Genomic DNA, 19,829 nt, shown 5'->3' with positions numbered 1-19,829 from the left:
AGAAAAGACTACTCCTAGAACTGAGTCGTATTAAGGCTTACCAATCCTTTGCATATTGGGAATATGATTTTAAAATACTTTTTTTTTTTTTTTTTTACCTTGTCTCGTGATACTGCTGAAGGTAATTCTCTTGCTAGCCTGTTTCTCCTTTGTTCCTATAAAACACAACACAACAAAACCAAAGTGATTATCAGAGCATTGAGAGAGAAGCCTTCTAAAAAATGTTCAGCTGAATTGAAAAGTGTGGAATAACTTACAGTATATCCTCTCACTGTTGGGACTCATGCCACAATTTTATTTTAAAACAAACAAGAAATCATTTAACCCAATGCTTCTCAATCTTTTTTTTCTGCCCAACACACCTGAAGGATACAATACAACGTCAGTAACAGTGGCTCCTGTATGGGGGATTCTCAGTTGAGGGGCGATGGGCCAACATCTCTGCCTTTCCCACTGGAAATCACTGATTTAAACTGTCCCCACATAAATGTGTGCACAACCCTCCAGCACACCATGTGGAATCTTAAATGCACAGATGACAGAAAACTAGTCCTTTAAAAAAAAATCACTCTAACCAGCATACCTGTGTGTTAAATTCATAAAACTCCCACACATAAGACCCTAAATACCTATGGTGGAGGTTATCCTTTAAGGATGTTCATTTTCTTTATCCTAAACCATCTCCCAGAAATAAACGTGGTGAAAACAGTCCTTTCTGTAACCTAATTTAACAGACTGATTGACCGCCCACTCTTCTAATTTACCAGTACTATCAGGTAGCTCTGGTACAAAGCTTAAGAAATTCTTAAATTCAAATCAACAGGCAGTGAACACCTACTGTGTATCAAGCACCATGACAGGGGCAAGAGGGACAACAGAGAAAGATGGAGGTGTTCCCAGCTTTCTTGCAGGCAGCGACAAAGACACAGGAAAGCATTTAGATTAAGTAAAGTCAAAATACTTCTAAGAAGAAACCATTTCATGAGCACTCTCAAACCTGCAAAAAAGATGTTAACAAAGCTTCCACAGTGATCTTTTATGTGTAAAGACTTTCTTTTTGACAGACACTTGGCTGATTTTCATCTTTTTCATGAGGGAATCCAGTGATAAAAAATATATTAGATGATAAAAATATGTGGATTTCAACAATCTTCAGAATAATTAAAATGTACATTTTGAAGAGGGACACAAAGCAAAAGGCAGGAGACTTTTGTTCCTGCAAAAATTTTCTGAATTTCTCATCACAGAAATTCTCATCGTAGTCTGTTACCAACCAGTTATGACTTTGGCTGGCCTGGACAATAGTCCTGGCTTATTTAACTTTGTTAACTGGACAGGTTACCAACTCTTTATAAGCCCTCAGTTTTGTAGTCTACGGTTGCCATTGCCTATCCTCAAAAAGTTGTAAAGATTTAATGAGAATATCCAGATCAAGTCATGGAATCATTAAAAACAGACATACTCATTTGTCTAAGACAAAACAAAACTTAGCAGAAATCATACCATAAATAACATTGTCAGTATTACAGAAACTTTGGTACATCAGTTTTCTATTGAAGGTGGTTTCTGTAATAGAACCTTTAGTTCTGTATTTAGAACTAAACCCTTATTCTAAGATAGTGTAAACACACTAATTTTTAACATAACTGTTTTCTAGTGCACCTTCCAAGTGCCTGAAGTACCCTACTCATGTCCATTTTGGAATTTTTTCTGATACTGAGTCCTCTCAATGAAGTAGCTAAAAAATAGTTCTCTATCCCTGTTGGAGAGAAGGTGCTTGTTTCCTCCAACAGGGCCTGGCAAAATAAGCACTACAGTAACACTGTTAAGTGCCCTCATCTGTTTAACCAAAGGACTGAAGCTGATGACCTAGTGTCCCTTCCAGTTCCCAAATTGCACATTTACAATATTCTCTCCACCCATATGCATAAAAAGAAATTTTATAAAGAAGGGAACTCTAAGGTCTTACTGGATTGAGGAGCAGCAAAAAATTTATTGTTCTTGGATAAAATTAGCTGAGAACAAAAACAGCATCTGGATAAACGGTTTTATCCACCAGCCTTGGCTCCATGTGAGATCTTATACAACTTCCAAAATTCACTTCAAATGGGGAAAAAAAGAGCCATGAAGTGTAGCCACTCTGGTACAGGTGAAAATGTATTAATTTATGTAAATCTTGAAATGTTTCCTTCCCAGCTTTCAGAGCCAAATGGAAACAATTTTAAACACTCAGTTTTCCACTCTTCAACCTGAATAAACTACAACAGTTACTGAAAGGGAGCATTCATTAAATCAGTGAACCCTAGATCCCCTCTGAATTAGTTGTGTAAACAGAAAATTAGAATAATGCTGCCAGGTGGTTTTGAGAATTATATTTAACATAACATAATGCCTTCAGCATACATCCTGGGATGTAACCAGACAATAACATGGTCCACATGTGTTTTACAGTTATCCCATGCTCTGTAAATTTGATACAACTGATTTACAACGGATTTTTTTCTCTCAAAAGTGACAATTCAAATGGTATTTACCTCTATATTATTGTTCATTAGCCCACAAGCATCAGCAAAGTCTGGATGTTTTGTGTTGATATAAGCCAATTCAATTGCCACTAAGTTATGGACCTAGAAAAAAATAAAATTAGGCTATATACAAAAACATGTTGAATTAATTCTACTTTAGGTAACGTAAAACTTAGTAAACAGTTCTAAAAAAGACAGTATGGGACACTGATGCCTGAGTCAATACTCAATAAATATATTCTAACTGATGCATATTATGCTACAGAATAATTTGCTCTCTTTTGAATTATTTATATCTCAGCTTCTAAGATTGCACTTCAAAAGGGGTTAGGAAGTAAGATAGTTAGAAGTACTTTTTTAGGGAAAAAAAAAATTCCTTGATGCAAATCTAAGTTCCAAGGCTTTATGTAAATTTGCTATTAAAATCTCAGATCATCTGCTATTCCATGTCAAAGTTTCAGTTCAGATTCAACAAGAAACATTTCATAATCAGATATAAAAGATGTTAACTTTATTTGAGTAAGGGACACATTTAAAGACCTGAGATAATGATTGATCAGCTTTAATTAGACACACATGGTTTAAATATTATATGTGGTTTGAAATCTTTTTTTTTTAATTATGTTGTTTGCGTATAACATCCAGTGCTCCATGCAATACATACCCTCCTTAATACCCATCACTGGGCTCACCCACCCTCCACCCACTTTCCCCTCTGAAACCCTCAGTTTATTTCCCAGAGTCCATAGTCTCTCATGGTTCATCTCCCACTCTGATCTCCCCTCCTTCATTTTTCCCTTCTGATGTCCTCCATGCTATTCTTTATGTTCCACATGTAAGTGAAACCATATGATAACTGTCTCTTTGACTTATTTCACTTATCATAATCCCCTCCAGTTCCATCCATGTTGATGCAAATGGTGGGTGTTCATCCTTTGTGATGGCTGAGTAATATTCCATCGTGTATATAGACATCTTCTTTACTCATTTGTCTGTTTAAGGGCATCTAGGCTCCTTCTACACTTTGGCTATTGTGGACATTGCTGCTATGAACACTGGGGCACATATGGCCCTTCTTTTCACTACATCTGTATCTTTGGGGTAAATACCTTGTAGTGCAATTTCTGAATCATAGGGTAGCTCTATTTTTAACTTTTTGAGTTAAATGGAAAACAGTGTGAATCTCCACACTGTTTTCCAAAATGGCTGTACCAACTTGCATTCCCATCAACAGTATAAGAAGGTTCCCCTTTCTCCACAACCTCTCCTACACTTGTTTCCTGCCTTGTTAATTTTTGCCATTCTAGCTGGTGTAAGGTGGTATCTCAATATGCTTTTGATCTAAATTTCCCTGATGACTAATGATGTTGAACATTTTTTCATGTATCTATTAGCCATTTATATGTCTTCTTATGATACTTTATGTGGAAAACCCAAAAGACCCCACCCCCAAATTACTAGAACTTGTGCAGCAATTCAGTAATGTGTTAGAATACAAAATTAATGTGCAGAAATCAGTTGCTTTCCTATACACTAACAATATAACTGTAGAAAGAGAAATGAGGGAATCGATTCCATTTATAATAGCACCAAAAACCGTAAGAAACCTTGAAATAAACCTAACCAAAGAGGTAAAGGATCTACACTCTAGAAACTACAGAACACTTATGAAAGAAATCGAAGAAGACACATAAAAATGGAAAAACATTCCTTGCTCATGGATCAGAAGAATAAACATTGCTAAAATTTCTATACTGCCCAGAGCAATCTATACTTTCAATGCCATCCTGATCAAAATACCAATGGCATTTTTCAAAGTGCTAGAACAAACAATCCTAAAATTTGTATGAAACCAGAAAAGACCCTGAATCACCAAGGAAATGATGAAAAAGAAAAAGCTGGGGGCATCACGCTGCCTGATTTCAAGCTATATTACAAACCTATGATCACCAAGACAGCATGGTACTGGCACAAAAACTGACACAAAGACCAAAGGAACAGAATAGAGAACCCAGAAATGGACCCTCAACTCTATGGTCAACTAATCTTTAACAAAGCAGGAAAAAATATCCAGTGGAAAAAAGACAGTCTCTTCAATAAATGGTGCTGGGAAAATTAGATAGCTATATACAAAAGAATGAAACTCGACCATTCTCTTACACCACACCCAAAGATAAATTCAAAATGTATGAAAGACCTTAATGTGAGGCAGGAATCCATCAAAATCCTAGAAGAAAACATAGGTAGTGACCTCTTTGACATCGGCCACAGCAACTTCTTTCAAGACACGTCTCCACAGGCAAGGGAAACAAAAGCAAAAATGACCTTTGGGACTTCATCAAGATAAAAAGCTCTTGCAAAGCGAAGGAAACCATCAACAAAACCAAGAGGCAACCCACAGAATGGGAGAAGGTATTTGCAAATGACCCTACAGACAAAGGGCTGATATCCAAGATCTACAAAGAACTTCTCAAACTCAACCCCAAAAACAGTCAAGTCAAAAAATGGGCAGAATACTTGAACAGACACTTCTCCAAAGTGGTTTGAAATCCTAATGGAACAATAATCAAATGGAAAGTTGAAATTAATTTCTCCAGCACTGCAGAGATTAAACGAACTCCTTCATATGTGCTGCCCTAACGAATCTCAGGTATCAGGAGAGTAGGAAACCGTCAAGAACCAAGGTGAAAAGCATCTATTCAAATGAAATTCCAGTGATTCCGTGCTATCACTAACTCTGAAATCAGGCTTACTATATCCCTGCATCTCTCAGCCTGAGGGTCACATTCGCTATAGGGAAACATCCGAGCAGCTGCGCTCACATTCTACACTTCCAGGGATGGTTTTGTAGTCTTAGTAAACCTTAAACCTCCATTGGGGCTCACCACCTTCCTGAGCCAAGGACCCAAATGCACTTTTAGTGACCAGAAAAGGAACAAAACAAAACAGTCAGCCAACAAATAGAGACATAAAGGCAATCTCTAATGCTTATCCCATGTTCTTCCCAATTTCAGCATATTTACAGATCGCAGCAACCCACAAAATAGTAGCAAGCAACCATGATATTACAGTACTGCGTCCTCAAACCAGCAAACTAGAAATGGCCAAATGACCCCGATGTACCAGAGTTAAAATAGCTTGCTATAAAGGCTCAGTTTACTGGGGCTGGTGATAAAACTAATTTTCCATTAGATCAGTGGTGCTATATAATAGAGCAAAGCTATTCACAATCCCCAACAATAACTCCATTCTCATGAAAACCTGTGGCCGCAGGCTAACAATGATTAAAATATGAAGAAAAATGTACCTTATGCCAGAATTACTGAAGTGTCCTTTGAAATAAGAGTGAGGTTCAGTTCTTTATCTTCCTAATACACTGGGAAACAAGCCTAAACTCAAAATTACTCCTATTGCTGTACAAAAAAACTTCTTTAACAGTGGTTATAATGATGATTTGTGAAAATAATAGCTCACCATTTCATTTGTAACAGGCAACCGTTTACGAAGAAGGCAAGTCACTACTTCAACTATGGCATCATGAAGTTTAGGGAATCGCAACAACTCCTATATATGATGGAAGCAAAATAGAATAGACTGCTTTGTTTAAAGGAAAATTAAATAATCACTGAAATACTGAATTAGAATTTAAGCTACATTTAAGCATACTACTTCAAATCACTTTCCAATCAGGAAAATGCATATTTTAAGTTATTTTTAGCCCATCTTCCATGTTTCCTCCTACCATAAGAAACCAGCACTTCCTGTCTTGTACCACTCCAGCCGACACATGAGACATTTCGCAGTTACCTGTGTACTGTAATTGCTACAGTGCTGAATGATCCTTTGCATTTCCTCATGAACCAGTTCCACACAACGCAGGCTGGGTTCTTCCAGACGTTTGATTTGCCGCTTGACCAGTAACTCAAATGAGACTTCAGGCACAAACAAAGCAGGACGAGGACCCTAGAAAAATTTCTGAGCTCTTATTACAGCTATACAAAATTTCAGTTCTTCCCTAGGTTAAAATAAATGATTCTTTTAGTATTTTTCATGAAAAGTGCTTCCTAATATCAGGTACGAGAACAAAAATACAATTCATTTAAATAGACAGTGTTAAAAATTGGTTAAAAATTGGTTTAAAATTATAATAAACCTTTAACCTCTTTAAAAAAAAAAAATCTAAAAATTAAGTATACTCACAGTAGCATTTCTAATGGCAGTCAAAATGTCAATAGTGTTAAGGCCACCTAGTGGGTCAACAGATTCTAAAGTTCGCCCAAAAGTCTCATGGAAAATATAACATATCCTAGCACCACCGCATCTGAAAGGCAATGAAGTACATGGTTTCCATTATTACTAAAAGGGAAAGAAGCTACAAGTTAAAAGTCTTCCTATTAAGATTTTAAGGTCTTGTTTTCTGAGACAGTGTCAGATTAATAATTACATTTCGATCATTTCCATGTGTTCTCAACTCCATTATGAACGAGTTTCTAATTTTTTTCTTCTAAAGAAGAAGAGTCATTCCACAAAAGGCATTTGTCAAATGTATATGTAGTGTTTGCACGCAAAGACACACACACACAGTAACTATTCTGCCAAAAAACATCAGTTTACTAGGAACTACTAAACATCTTTTCTCTGCCCTAGTTTTCTTTGACTACGAGCTTCTTAAAAGACAATAAATGTATCTTATTTGTTTATTCAGAATTTACAGGAGAAATGGACAAACTTTTCCTTGTATGAAGAAGGGCCAGCCAGTAAATAGTTTAGGCTTTTCAGGCCATACAGTTTCTGCCAAAACGAATCCACTCTACCACTGAGCAAAAATGTAGCTATAGACAAAATATAAACAAATAAGCACAGCTGTGTTCCAGTAAAACTTATGCACACTAGAATATGGATTCTGCATAATTTTAACATCATGAAATATTCTTTGAATTTTTTTCAACCATTTAAAAATGTAAAAATCCTTCTTAGCCAATGGGCTACATTTTGCTTCTGCTTTAAACAAATTAACTCTCTATTAAGCACTACTTTCTTACCGTTGTCTAAGCAGAAGGTACTAGCCTACCATTATGCTAAGTGAAATTAGCTGGACACAAAAAGACAAATATTGTATGATTCCCCTCATACAAAATATCTAGAATTAGCCAATTCAAAGAGACAGAAAGTAAATTAGAGGTTACCAGGGACGGGAGGAGGAAGAAACAGAGAGATACTGCTTAATGGATACACAGTTTCTGTTGGGGTGATAAAAAATTTTAGAAAGACACCATTTGATGATTGGACAATATGTGACTTTAATTGAATGCCATTAAATTATACTTAAAATGGTTAAATTACCAGTCTGCCTCCAACCTTTCCCTTCTCCAAATAGTCTTCCATAATGACTAGAATTAGCCTTCTAAAATGGGTACTCCTCTGACTGAAAGTGTTTTACTTCTATAGCAGGAAATTCTCCAAAATCTGAAAATATCGGACTTTCCACAGTCTTGTTCTTAGATGCCTTTGCTGCCTTACCTCCTGTTATATCCCATCATTGTACATGCGATTCTCAACATACACCCTGTATTCTTTCCTGTACCAAAGCCTAAAACACCCTTCTACTTATTGCCTCTCCAAACTCTATTCAGAGCCCAACCTAAACACATCTTTAGCTATGGCATGCTCCCAGTCTTGAGAGAAATGTAAACTGGTCTCTCTTCAATGTTTTAAAGGCTTAAATGATTACACAGATCATTTGCTTTATTAACTACTTATAAAACTCCCCATATATGTTATAAGCACATTTCTGGAGACATAAGTATTTAAATAAAAATACTTGATTATACGCCTGTTTGCCACATAATCGTGCCTTGTGTTACCTTGTTTTACCTTACCCACTAAGCTTTTTAAAGGTTCACCTTAGTAATCTCTATTTCCCTCAATATGCCATATATATATATATATATATATATGTATGTATCTCTCCCTCTATATATATGTTCTCACAGAACATCTATCATTTTAAGCCAACTTATATATATTAAAAAAAAGATCTTAAGTAGGATGTTTTGTACTATTGCGAGACCCTTTGTGATGGGTAATGTTTGTTTGAGGTTTTATTTTTAAAAATGTAGCACTTGACTTTTTGCCAAGTTAAAAAAAAATAAGTATTACTCCAGTTGCAAAAAATATATAAAATAACCAACCATTCACCAATGAGTTCAATAGTGTCTTTATGGAGTTAACGCACATAAAAGGCCACCTGGGTCACACTAAAGTACGTAGAATACTCACACAAGTGTATGTGTAATTTGACAAGTGGTGAAATCTGAATAAGCTCTGGGTTGTACCAATTCCATTTTCTCATTTTGTTACTGTACTACAGTTACGCAAAATATCAACACAGGGGAAGATGGGGTAAAGGATTAACAGGACCTAGGAAGGTACATTTATTTGCAACTTCCTGGAAGTCTATAATTACTTCAAAATTAAAAGTTCTCTTTTTTTTTTTAAGTGAGTTCAGAGAAATGAACATTTTTATATATTGCTAGTAGTACAACAATACAATCTACTAACAGTATGGCAACAGTAAGAGACATTTAGGATGTTCTTTCCCTTTGACACAGTAATTCCATTCTAGGAATTTAGCCTAAGGGTTTACTCCAATACATGCCCCCAAAATAGTCCATCACAACACTGTTTACATATGTGTATGAATAAAAATGATCTATCAGTAGTAGAGTACTGGTTTAAGAAAAGAGAGTATATCTAAAAAGTAAAATGCCATGTAAATTTTTTTTTTTTAAAGATTTTATTTATTTATTTGACAGAGAGAGAGGTCACAAGTAGGCAGAGAGGCAGGCAGAAAGAGAGGCAGAAGCAGGCTCCCTACTCAGCAGAGAGCCCGATGCCGGACTTGATCCCAGGAACCTGAGATCATGAACTGAACGGAAGGCAGAGGCTTAACCCACTGAGCCACCCAGGCGCCCCAATGCCATGTAAATTTTAAAGATTGATTATAGAAATGTATAACTAATATTAGCTGTTTATGACAAGTTGATTTGAGGATATAATTCCAAAATAGCATGACAGTATTTTGATCCGATTTTTGAAATACAGACATTTATAATATTTTACAGATGCTCAGAAAAATGTCTAGGTTCATGCCAAAATTAACAGGGACTCTGGATAGTGGAATTAAGTAATTTTGTCCTTCTATTCTTCTTATCTGCATTTTTTTTCTTTCATGAAAAAGTGTGTCTATTAAAGAAATAAACATTTAAAAAGTTAAATTACCAAGTATTTTTAAGTGTTTATCAAAGTCTTGTTAAAAAAAAAAACTGAAATTTTTACTGTGCTTTACCTGTTTACAAAGCATTTTCACACATACATCAGACATGATCCTATTATTTCTGCAAAATACTCTTCTGCAGATTATAAATCACAATCAGAAAATCTCAGAGTTAAAGTCACTGTTACAAAAGCTAAAGTAAGGGGCGCCTGGTTGGCTCAGTGGGTTAAGCCTCTGCCTTTGGCTCAGGTCATGATCTCAGGATCCTGGGATTGAGCCCCACATCGGGCTCTCTGCTCAGCAGGGAGCCTGCTTCCGGCCCCCCACCCACACCACCCTGCCTGGCCTGCCTCTCAGCCTACTTGTGATCTCTCTGTCAAATAAATACATGAAATCTTTTAAAAAAGAAAAAAAAGCTAAAGTAACCCAGCAGGTCAGGTAACCAAATCCACAGAGAAATTTTTTACTTACAGTTCTGAAGTTTCAATATATTTTGCAGTTCCTTCAATAGTGTTACAATATTCTGTGGCGAATTTGGTAATAAGTTGGAGTAAAGTAGCACTTTTATCATCCACAGGTTCACCATAGCTATTTAGGAGAGACTGATACTGAGCAGCTAGAACATTTATTCTTGTTTTCAACTCTGGTAAGCAATCTCTGATGTGATGCATCAGTAACCTAATAAAAGGTTAGAAAGAAATGATTTTAAAGTAAAACTGTATTTTGAAGGCCCAAACAAGTCAAAATTTTAAAATGCCAGTAATGATAAAAGCTGTCAAATAATTTGTCCTGCCAGGAAATAATGCAATCTTAGGCTAGAAGTAAATACTTACTGAAAAAAAATGACATGAACAAAGACAACTTGGTTAACACTTTTTAAACTTGCTTTCAACCCACCAAAATGTAGCATTTGCTAGAGAACCAAATATAAATTGAAAAAATTTTGATTTCTGACTTCTCTTTTATGAGTACTTAGCACAGTGAAAAATCAATCTTACTAAGATCCAAGTCCATCAGCCTTGAATTTATTTAGGGAATAAGATAAAAGTAAGAGAAAACAGCTTTCATTTCAGTCATTTATAAATTACCTAGAAAGGTTTTCCAGTCCCTCTACTATAAGTGGGTATTAAGGATTCAAGGTATATACTTTAAATTCTTTTTATGAATAAGAACAGAAGATATCATTTAAAATAAGAATCGTTTATGTGAAAATTATACATTTTAGTTTAGTTCCTAAAATTCCAAGTGGAAATTAAGTCATCTGCTATCTAGTTCTCTTACCAAAAGTAAATTGACTGCCAAGAACTTCATAATTAAGACATTTTAAAAATTCCCTTGAGCATTCCTAGAATACATAATTTAATGCCAACCACCCAAATTAAAAGAAGACATCTACATTTTAAGGACCTACTGTACAAGAAACAAAACTTGAAACTATACACATAAGAAAGTTATGAAAATATAAGGAACTAAAAAATCAGAGTTTTCAGACACCTACTGGCAAACCAAAAGGACCTCATTTTCCAAGAGTAAAAACGTTACCTGTTTAGAGTCCTAGCAAGATACTTTGTTCCATTTCTATTAGCCAGAGATGGGTATTTCTTTTGAAGAAATGCATATTCATCTCGGATTGAATCAGTTACACTCTTCTTATTGTTAATGTCCAGTTGGCTCCTAAGGTTGAAAAATAACAAACCGTTTAATTAAAAGTCAACTGTGTCCTCTGCATACCTTAGATGATGATGGTAGCACCAGACACTGTAGTAATGCCTGATACGGACTGTGTTATCTAATTCTTGTAATAATTCTATGCAGTAGGTATTGGCCCATTTTACAGCAAAGGATGCAAGGCTCAGGGACATTAATCGACCCAGGGTTACATGTTAAGCACTTCCACCAAGAGTCACTCTTTGACTTGTACTACCTGAATAGTTTATGCCTCACTGGTACCATTAACTACGGTCAAAAGCAGTACTCTGAAGTAACAGGGATAGACAAGTTAAAAAAAAAAAAAAAGTATGACTATGACAACCAGCTGTGTATTTTACCCATATACAGACAACTAATTTCTACCAAAAATAATTACTTAAAGAGCAGTCATTTACAAATACCAGCAGTTTTATACCATGAAAAGAGAGTGGAGGGTTAAAAAAAAACTGAAGTACGGGTGACGTAGGACATACGAATAAAGCAGACACTGTAAAGGGTCTTCGGTATCACTTAGTAAAAACATTTTCATTTAGAAAAGGCCAGAGACCCAGGTGTCATTTAAATCCACGTTATATATCTAGTTTATGGACAAACTAGGAGTAGAACCCAGATCTATTAATTTCAGTGCTTCCTACTTTATAAAGGCTTTCGACTAAGAGAGATCTTATTTGAAATCTGCTCTCACCATGTGACTTTGGTAGATGTATAACTTGAGTCTTCTGATTATAAAATAAATATCAATTTCTACCTCACAGAGATGTTGTAAAGGTTCAAAGAGATACCATTTCCAAACTGCTCACAGGAGAGGGTCTAACGCATAATTAGACACTCAGTAGTAGTTTCCTTTCCACAGTTACTGACACCAGCTATTTATAATTAGGACCTTTAATAAAATTTCTCCAAGTCACATCCTGGCAATTATGATAGATCACTAATGCCAGAGTTGTTAAACGAATTTATTAAAATCCTTCCACCATATTAACAAACTTTTTCTTAATCATGTGCAAATTAAATACATTTTTCTTTCCTTATCCAGTGCACTCCTCGTGTATAACATAATAGGCAGAAATTTTTCAAGCCTGGCTATTAAATTTTCATCCCATTTTATGGACTACTTACTTTAAAAACACTTTCCATTACAAATGCCCACAGGAGGGTTTAGTGAATCTCTTTTCTTCCTTTACAGCAATGAATTCCTAGCAATACCAAGATTATAGTAAAAGGGGAAAAGAGGGATAATATCACATTTTAAAATGCTTTTAAAAATTCAGATTTGCTTTGAAATGGGAATGCTGCAATTCTTATTCTATTCTTGATTTCTAACCTGTTAACTACTCCAATTATTCCAAGTTTGACTGGTATAACTCTTCCCATCAATACATCCATGGCATCAGTACCCGCATCCATAAGGTCAAGTTTAGTGATTACAGCTAAGGTTCTGCGACCTGGTAAATGCAAAAAAAAAAGAAAAGAAAATGATCCATTAAATAAAGCTATTAGGTATTAATAAAGAAAAATCCTCATCTATAATCTCTCCTTAACATTACCTCTCATCATTTTGGTAATGCTTTTCTAACCTTTGCTGACAAATACTTTTTAAAAGCTAATTTTAGGGGCACCTGGGTGGCTCAGTCGTTAAGTGTCTGCCTTCAGCTCAGGTCATGATCCCAGGGTTCTGGGATCGAGCCCCGCATCAGGCTCCCTGCTTGGTGGGAAGACTGCTTCTCCCTCTGCCTGCCACTCCCCCTGCTTGTGTTCCCTCTCTCGCTGTGTCTGTCAAATAAATAAAAATAAAAAGATAAACAGATAAATAAATACTAATTTTAGGGACACCTGTGTGGCTCAGTCAAGTCATGATCTCAGGGTCATGAAATCAAGCCCCTTGTCAAGACTCCAGGCTCAGTGGGGAGTCTGCTCGTCCCTCTCCTCCATCTTCCTGCTTCCTTCCTCCCTCCCTCCCACCCTCAAATACATAAATAAAATCTTTAAAAAGAAAGAAAAAAAAAAAAGGGTCACATGCTCTATTGACTGAGCCAGTCAGGTGCCCCTAGGGCTTATCTTTTAATCTAAAATGATGTGAGATAAAAATTTCTTAAAAACTTGAAATTTAAAAAAAAAAAACTTTAAAAAGTTACTGTTATGGTTATTTTAATTAGTAGTTTTAGCATTAACTTTTCCTACCAAATTTTTATTTCAAAGCAGGCAAAAAGAAACATGGCACAGCTCACAGCTCACAGAACCTCCAAATACTCAGGGAAAAAAAATTAGCTCCTATATGGGGCAAAGCCACATTTATCAGCAGCAATAAGAACTACTCACCTACAAGCTGCCATTTTATATATACTAAGAGATGCACACCACAGCATAAGTCAAATCCCATAAACTGATCCACGGTATGAACTAAATGAGGATTTATGAACATAATCCTTGGGGTTATGAATGCTTCATAAAAGGAGTTTACCTTTATTTCTAAGAATTTCCTCTGCCTTGTCTAAATGTTTCCTACCTCTGCAGAATATAGATACCATAATTTTCTACTATACCATAACAATCTACAATGATTACCTTTTATGATAGTTATTCTTAGAAGTCAGCCATCCAAAAATCTAAATCATTTTATTTATATAAAACCAACCCTCTTTGCAAAACCTGTTATAATTTTAAAATCATTAGGCAACCATTACAAATATGGACATTATATAAAGTGTTTTTGCCTTGACTATACAGGAACTAACCCATTAAAACTTTATTTTCCATCAGAATATCTACTTGCAATTATAAGCAAAACAGGAACACATTATTTTTTAAATCTGTATTAATAGCTAGAAAAATTACTTTTAAAAATAAATATTCCTTTCTTGAGGGTAGATTTATCGCTGTTAACCAACCATCTCATTCAATATTAACATCTGTCCTTACCATCTGGATCTACCTCTCTTGAAATCTTAAGTGCCTCTGATGTTGCCATATCTGTATTAGCAGCAGTGACAGCAAGGATGATGGAATTTGGATTACTGATGAACCGAAGAATGAGCTCTCTGATTTGAAGCTCAATATCCTTAGGTTGATCACCTACAGGCACCTGAACCAAACAGAGATGAGCAAGGAGCTAATAATAAAAACCGACTCAGCTTTCCCCATCCCCATTTAATCTACAGAATATAGGTATTACTCCATTCACAGATAGTTAAAATGAAGAAAGAATATACACTGAAAAAATTAAATTAAAAAAGAGTATACGACTACTAGTGGGATATATGAATTTGGTGGTATGTGAAAGTCGCAAAAAGTACCTCTTGCAAATATCAAGTTTACCATGTAAAGGACTGGTCAATGATAACTATATAGAGACAAATTCATTTGTTCATTCAATTAACAAGTATTTACTGGCAGCCTACTATATTTCAGGCACTGTTCTACATCAGATATGTCACAGTAGTGATTAGAAAAAGACTGAAATTCCTGTCTTCACAGAGTTTATATTTTAGTGATAAGAAGTAGACAATAAGCAAATATATATATAGTATCCAGGTGGTGGTAGAACTATAGAAAAAATTAAGCAGAACAAGAAGCTAGGGAATGATTAGAGAAGATTATACTTTTAAATAAACAGGATTCTGCTTTTAAATAGAGTAAAGAGGGAAGAAGTCACTCAGATAATGACATTCAAGAAAATGAGCAGACAGGGGGAACCTGCTTCTCCCTCTGTCTGCTGCTCCTTCTGCTTGTGTTTGTTTTCTCTCTGACAAATAAATAAAATATTTTTAAAAAATAAAATAATTTTAAAAAAGAGAATGAGCAGGAACTGAAGCCAGTAAGGGAGAGGTACACACAGATATCTGGAGGAAGAATATTCCAGCAGAATAAACAGTAAGGGCTGAAAACTAGAGCAGAAGGAGTTAGAAGAACAGGGATACTTTCACTTTTAAGAACTTAAGCTTTGGGGCGCCTGGGTGGCTCAGTGGGTTAAGCCTCTGCCTTCAGCTCAGGTCATGATCCCAGGGTCCTGGGATCGAGCCCTGTATCAGGCTCTCTGCTCAACAGGAAGCCTGCTTCCTCCTCTCTCTCTGCCTGCCTCTCTGCCTACTTGTGATCTCTGCCTGTTAAATAAATAAATAAAATCTTAAAAAAAAAAAAAAAAAGAACTTAAGCTTTTACTGTGAATGAAATGAAAAACCAATGGCGAGATTTTGAGCAAAGGAATGACACAATCTAATTTTCACCTTAATAGCGTCATTCTGGCTGCTTACTTAACAGGTTATGAGGAAGACCTATTAGGAGGTTATTGCAGTAATCAAGTTGACGGGGTGGTGGCTGGATCAGGATGGTAGCTATAAATTTGTAAGATATAGTGGAGTTCTGTATATATTTTAAATATAAGAAGAGCTGAAAGAAGGATCTTCTGAGAAAGTAGGGTGTGGAATAAAAAGTGTCAAGGATGACTACAAACTTTTTGGCTAAGCAACTAATAGGAAAGACTTGTCAATTATTGAAGTAGGGGAGACTGCAGAGTGATGCAGTAAGGTTGAGGGACAGGTCAGCAATTTAGCATAAGACACATCAGTTTGAAATGCCCATTAGACACTTCAGCGTACGTGTCAAACAGTTGGATATGTGAGTCTGGAGATGTTTACATGCTGTCAGCAAACAGACACTCATGTATTTAAAACCACAGTTTGGATGAAATCATCAAGAGGGGTTAAGTGTACCCAACTGACAAGAGGTCTAAAAACAGCTCTGAGGCACTCACTCTGGAGACAATGGGAGGAAAGAAACCAGCAAAAGAGAGAGAAGGAATGGCCAGTGAGACTGGAGAGAAACCTGGTATCCTGGAAGCCAAGTAAAGAAAGTGTTTCAAGGAGAAGGGAATGGAGCTAATAGACCAAGCTGACTGGGGAAAAAAGAAAGCTGACTATTCTCATATGAGGTCAAGCAAAAACCACCACAACTGAAAACAAACATGACCAAATGCACAATGAGTAACAACTAATCTTTTACCTTGGTCATTCCTGGCAAATCCACAAGTGTCAGATTGACAACATTGGGTGAAAAAATCTTAAGATGAATTGGCTCAGGACTTACTCCCTAAAAATAAGTTTTAAAATACCATGTTAAAATCACATTAAAATTTAGGTGAAATATAAATGCTAAAGTACACCACATTTCAAGTAGATAGACACTAGAAGTTTTTACATATGAATTAAACCATAAACATTTCAGTAATCAAAACCTGATGAAACACATAGCAAGTAAGACAGACAGCCACATAGCAGGTGATAATTTTATCCAATCCTATACATTAATATACAAAAATTTCCCCTGCATTACTTCACATGCTTTTCTCCTGATTCTAAACAGACACAACTTCTTAAATATGTTTAATAGACTTAGTTCTGAACAAAAAGAAAACTGTATCACTATCCAAATTTCCGAGGTTCTGGAGTAGACAGTGAGGCATGGGATAACAAGTTTCCAAATCAACTTGGCTCCTAATCTTGGAATATGAAGTAGCAAAAGTGTGTATTTTAAGAGATTCCCTGGAAAATTTATCCATATCTTAGATCTCTGAATTCAAGTAGAGAGAATCTGGATAGTGAGAGATACCTCTATTTTCTCTCCAGACTCAGATTATTATCCAGATCGCCTTCTCTTCACCACTGGCCCTCTACAAGTTTTAAAGCTGAGCCAGCTATATGTAAAAAGGCACACAGAAAATGTACATAACTTCTCTTTGCACGTGCCCTGCCCTTCTTTATCCTTGAAAACGTCCTCTCATCTTACCTACACCTTCTATCTTCTTTCATTAACCCAGTGAAAATTCTAATTTCCCAGAAGGCGTTTTTGGAACATCTTTTACTCTGAGTTCTATTAGATTACTCCAAACTACTTTTCTATTTCAAATACACCAACGTTCCAAAGTCATATGCTGATACTCAGCATACCTACTCAGGTATGTGTACTTCTCAGGTATTCCCTTTCATGTCCAATACAAACTTTGCTCAAATGCCTTTAAAATTCCAATCTCACAGATATTTTAAATTCTTCAGGGCTTTATGTTAGGCATAGGAATTCATTTAGATATTTATACATATAAAATTACTTACATAAGATCAAAGTATCATTTACTTCATTACAAACATGACTTAGGAAAGGAGCGACTTTTCACAGATTTGGGGGTAGGGGACTTCTCATCCTTTGGACACTGTGGGTAAGAAAACCTGCTAGGTAACTATATCACATCCCCACCATAAATTAAACATCTAACTGGTATATAGACTCAATCCTTCATGACATTCAGTTTAGTGTAACTAAAACTTTCCCTTCTGAAAGGAAAGTAGTGGATGTAGTCACATCCACTCTAAATTCTAGCCCTATGTAAAATTTCTATTTTAGTATATGTGCTGCCGAAGCGAGCACTGTAAAATTCCTAAATTCAGTAAATCCATGGGAATGCAGGAAAGAATTCAGACTGGTATTATGATTAACAACATCCCCAAAGTCAAGATTATCCCCGATACAATCACAGGACTAAGGACAATATAATCTAGTCCCTTACCACTTTTTCTGCTTCTTCTATACAACATATTACTAGAAATTCAAGAAAGTATGGTAGCAGCAGCAGCAACTCGAAGGTTACCAGTTTAATAATGAATAAAGCTTAGTTGGTCAAAGAGATAAATATCCTGACTAGGCATAAAGAACTGATATGGCTCCCAAAATGCCTTTTTGCCAGGACAACCTCTCCAGCACAGCATCTGGGAGATAAAAGGGCTCAATGAGTATTTGTTGAATATTAATACTGGGCTAGGGCCCACTTGTGGGATTAAATGGCCTCTGGATAATACAAGAATGGAGGTTTAAAAAAATTTTTTAAGGAAGGGAACAGAGAGAAAGTTAGCAAGAATAAACAAGGAGAGAAAACAGAGGCATTGATAGGAAGCAGTGATAGTGCCTGGTGTCAAGATTAATGGCATATTGGATACCTAATCTAGTTTAAATTCTCACAGTATTAGAAAACAGGAAAACAATTCAGTAGTTAATGTTAGTTTTTAATTTCACTGGAAAAAACCTCTCTCTTTGCTTTCCTAAGTGAATCTAGCCTTACTCAGGTAAGAAAGAGAGCTCTTCAAAATCTCAGAAGTTACATAATCCCTCTTGAGTTAGAGTACAGTCTATCAGAAGAAGATAACTTATTGTAGCAGTATTAAATAGAAAAATTATACAAGTGGTACGTACATCATAAGATCAAGAATAAACATCTAAATGAAATATCTTATAGTATATATAAGCTCTAAGAAACAAATGGGATTTTAAGTAAGGTTTTTATATATATGTGAAAACCTCCATTAGTTTCAAATACCAGGACTAGGAATTTACAATGCCCCTCATACATTATATACAGAATACTCTCAATGAGGGGCACCTGGGTGGCTTAGTCATTAAGCATCTGCCTTCAGCTCAGGTCAGGATCCCAGGGTCCTGGGATTGAGCCCCGCATCAGGCTCCCTGCTCAGCGGGTGGAAGGCTGTTTTTCCCTCTCCCACTCCCCCTGCTTGTATTCCCTCTCGCTGTGTCTCTGTCAAATAAATAAATAAAATCTTAAAAAAAAAAAAAAAAAGAAGAAGAATCTCAATGACATATTTACTGACATTTATATGTTCCAGCTCTAAAAGATGCCTACCTTATTATTTCCTGAAATCCTTTCTGTTTCATTTTCAATTTCTTGTCGAATTTCATCAAAATCCGTGTAAAGCTAGAAATTATTGAAACAAAAAGCACAACACTCATAGCAAGCTCAACAGTTTTTAAGTGAGGGGTTAATACATTTCAAAGAAGTCTATGAGTCTGCTTCACAGAATTAGTAAATTCTAACATAAACACTTATTTTCTGAGCCAAGGAGTTTTATATGAGTTTTTCAAAGCTGCCTGATCCCACAAAAGTTAATTTCCAAATTACAATAAAGCTCAACTTAATGTGTTTTCCAAATAAACTGCTATGGTTAGAAATGTTACTAAGGGAAGATTTACTTTACAAGGAACAGTGGCTTCAAGGTAATATACCACACCACCAATGATAAGAAACTAAATTACCAAGTACTTGTAAATTTTTCAAAAATGTTATTTCTTCATAATATTCTTGTGTGATCAATTACCTTATTTTTGGTGTGAAGAAATTTACCCCATTCTTCTGCTTCAACCCCTGAAAAAGAAAAACTCCATTTATTGGAAACTATGGGAACTACCTTTTTATCTCAGGAGTTCAAAAAGGCAACATAGTTATCACTTGTTTCTATTTTGCCATTGACAAGCAGTATTTT

The 19,829-nt window shown here is 35.7% G+C and overlaps 1 protein-coding gene across 8 annotated transcripts in view; it reads right to left on the bottom strand.

Moving 5' to 3' along the window:
• DNM1L (dynamin 1 like) overlaps positions 1–19,829 on the bottom strand; it is a 50,442-nt gene that overhangs the window by 4,339 nt on the left and 26,274 nt on the right. For all 8 annotated transcript variants that reach the window (XM_032855336.1, XM_032855337.1, XM_032855331.1 and 5 more), the window contains 12 exons: positions 19,665–19,711; positions 19,193–19,264; positions 16,510–16,596; positions 14,431–14,593; positions 12,836–12,956; positions 11,344–11,475; positions 10,273–10,479; positions 6,726–6,846; positions 6,333–6,488; positions 6,000–6,089; positions 2,535–2,627; positions 99–155 (listed from right to left, as the gene is read on the bottom strand). In XM_032855336.1, the coding sequence (XP_032711227.1) occupies positions 99–155; positions 2,535–2,627; positions 6,000–6,089; positions 6,333–6,488; positions 6,726–6,846; positions 10,273–10,479; positions 11,344–11,475; positions 12,836–12,956; positions 14,431–14,593; positions 16,510–16,596; positions 19,193–19,264; positions 19,665–19,711 (1,346 nt within the window). The remainder of the gene's footprint in view (positions 1–98; positions 156–2,534; positions 2,628–5,999; positions 6,090–6,332; positions 6,489–6,725; positions 6,847–10,272; positions 10,480–11,343; positions 11,476–12,835; positions 12,957–14,430; positions 14,594–16,509; positions 16,597–19,192; positions 19,265–19,664; positions 19,712–19,829) is intronic.

The sequence above is a fragment of the Lontra canadensis genome, unplaced genomic scaffold, assembly GCF_010015895.1.
Source record: "Lontra canadensis isolate GAN:19392208 unplaced genomic scaffold, GSC_riverotter_1.0 scaffold9, whole genome shotgun sequence".
Classification (NCBI taxonomy): Eukaryota; Metazoa; Chordata; class Mammalia; order Carnivora; family Mustelidae; genus Lontra; species Lontra canadensis.
The sequence above is the reverse complement of the archived record's forward strand: the minus strand, read 5'-3'. Positions and strand labels throughout refer to the sequence as shown.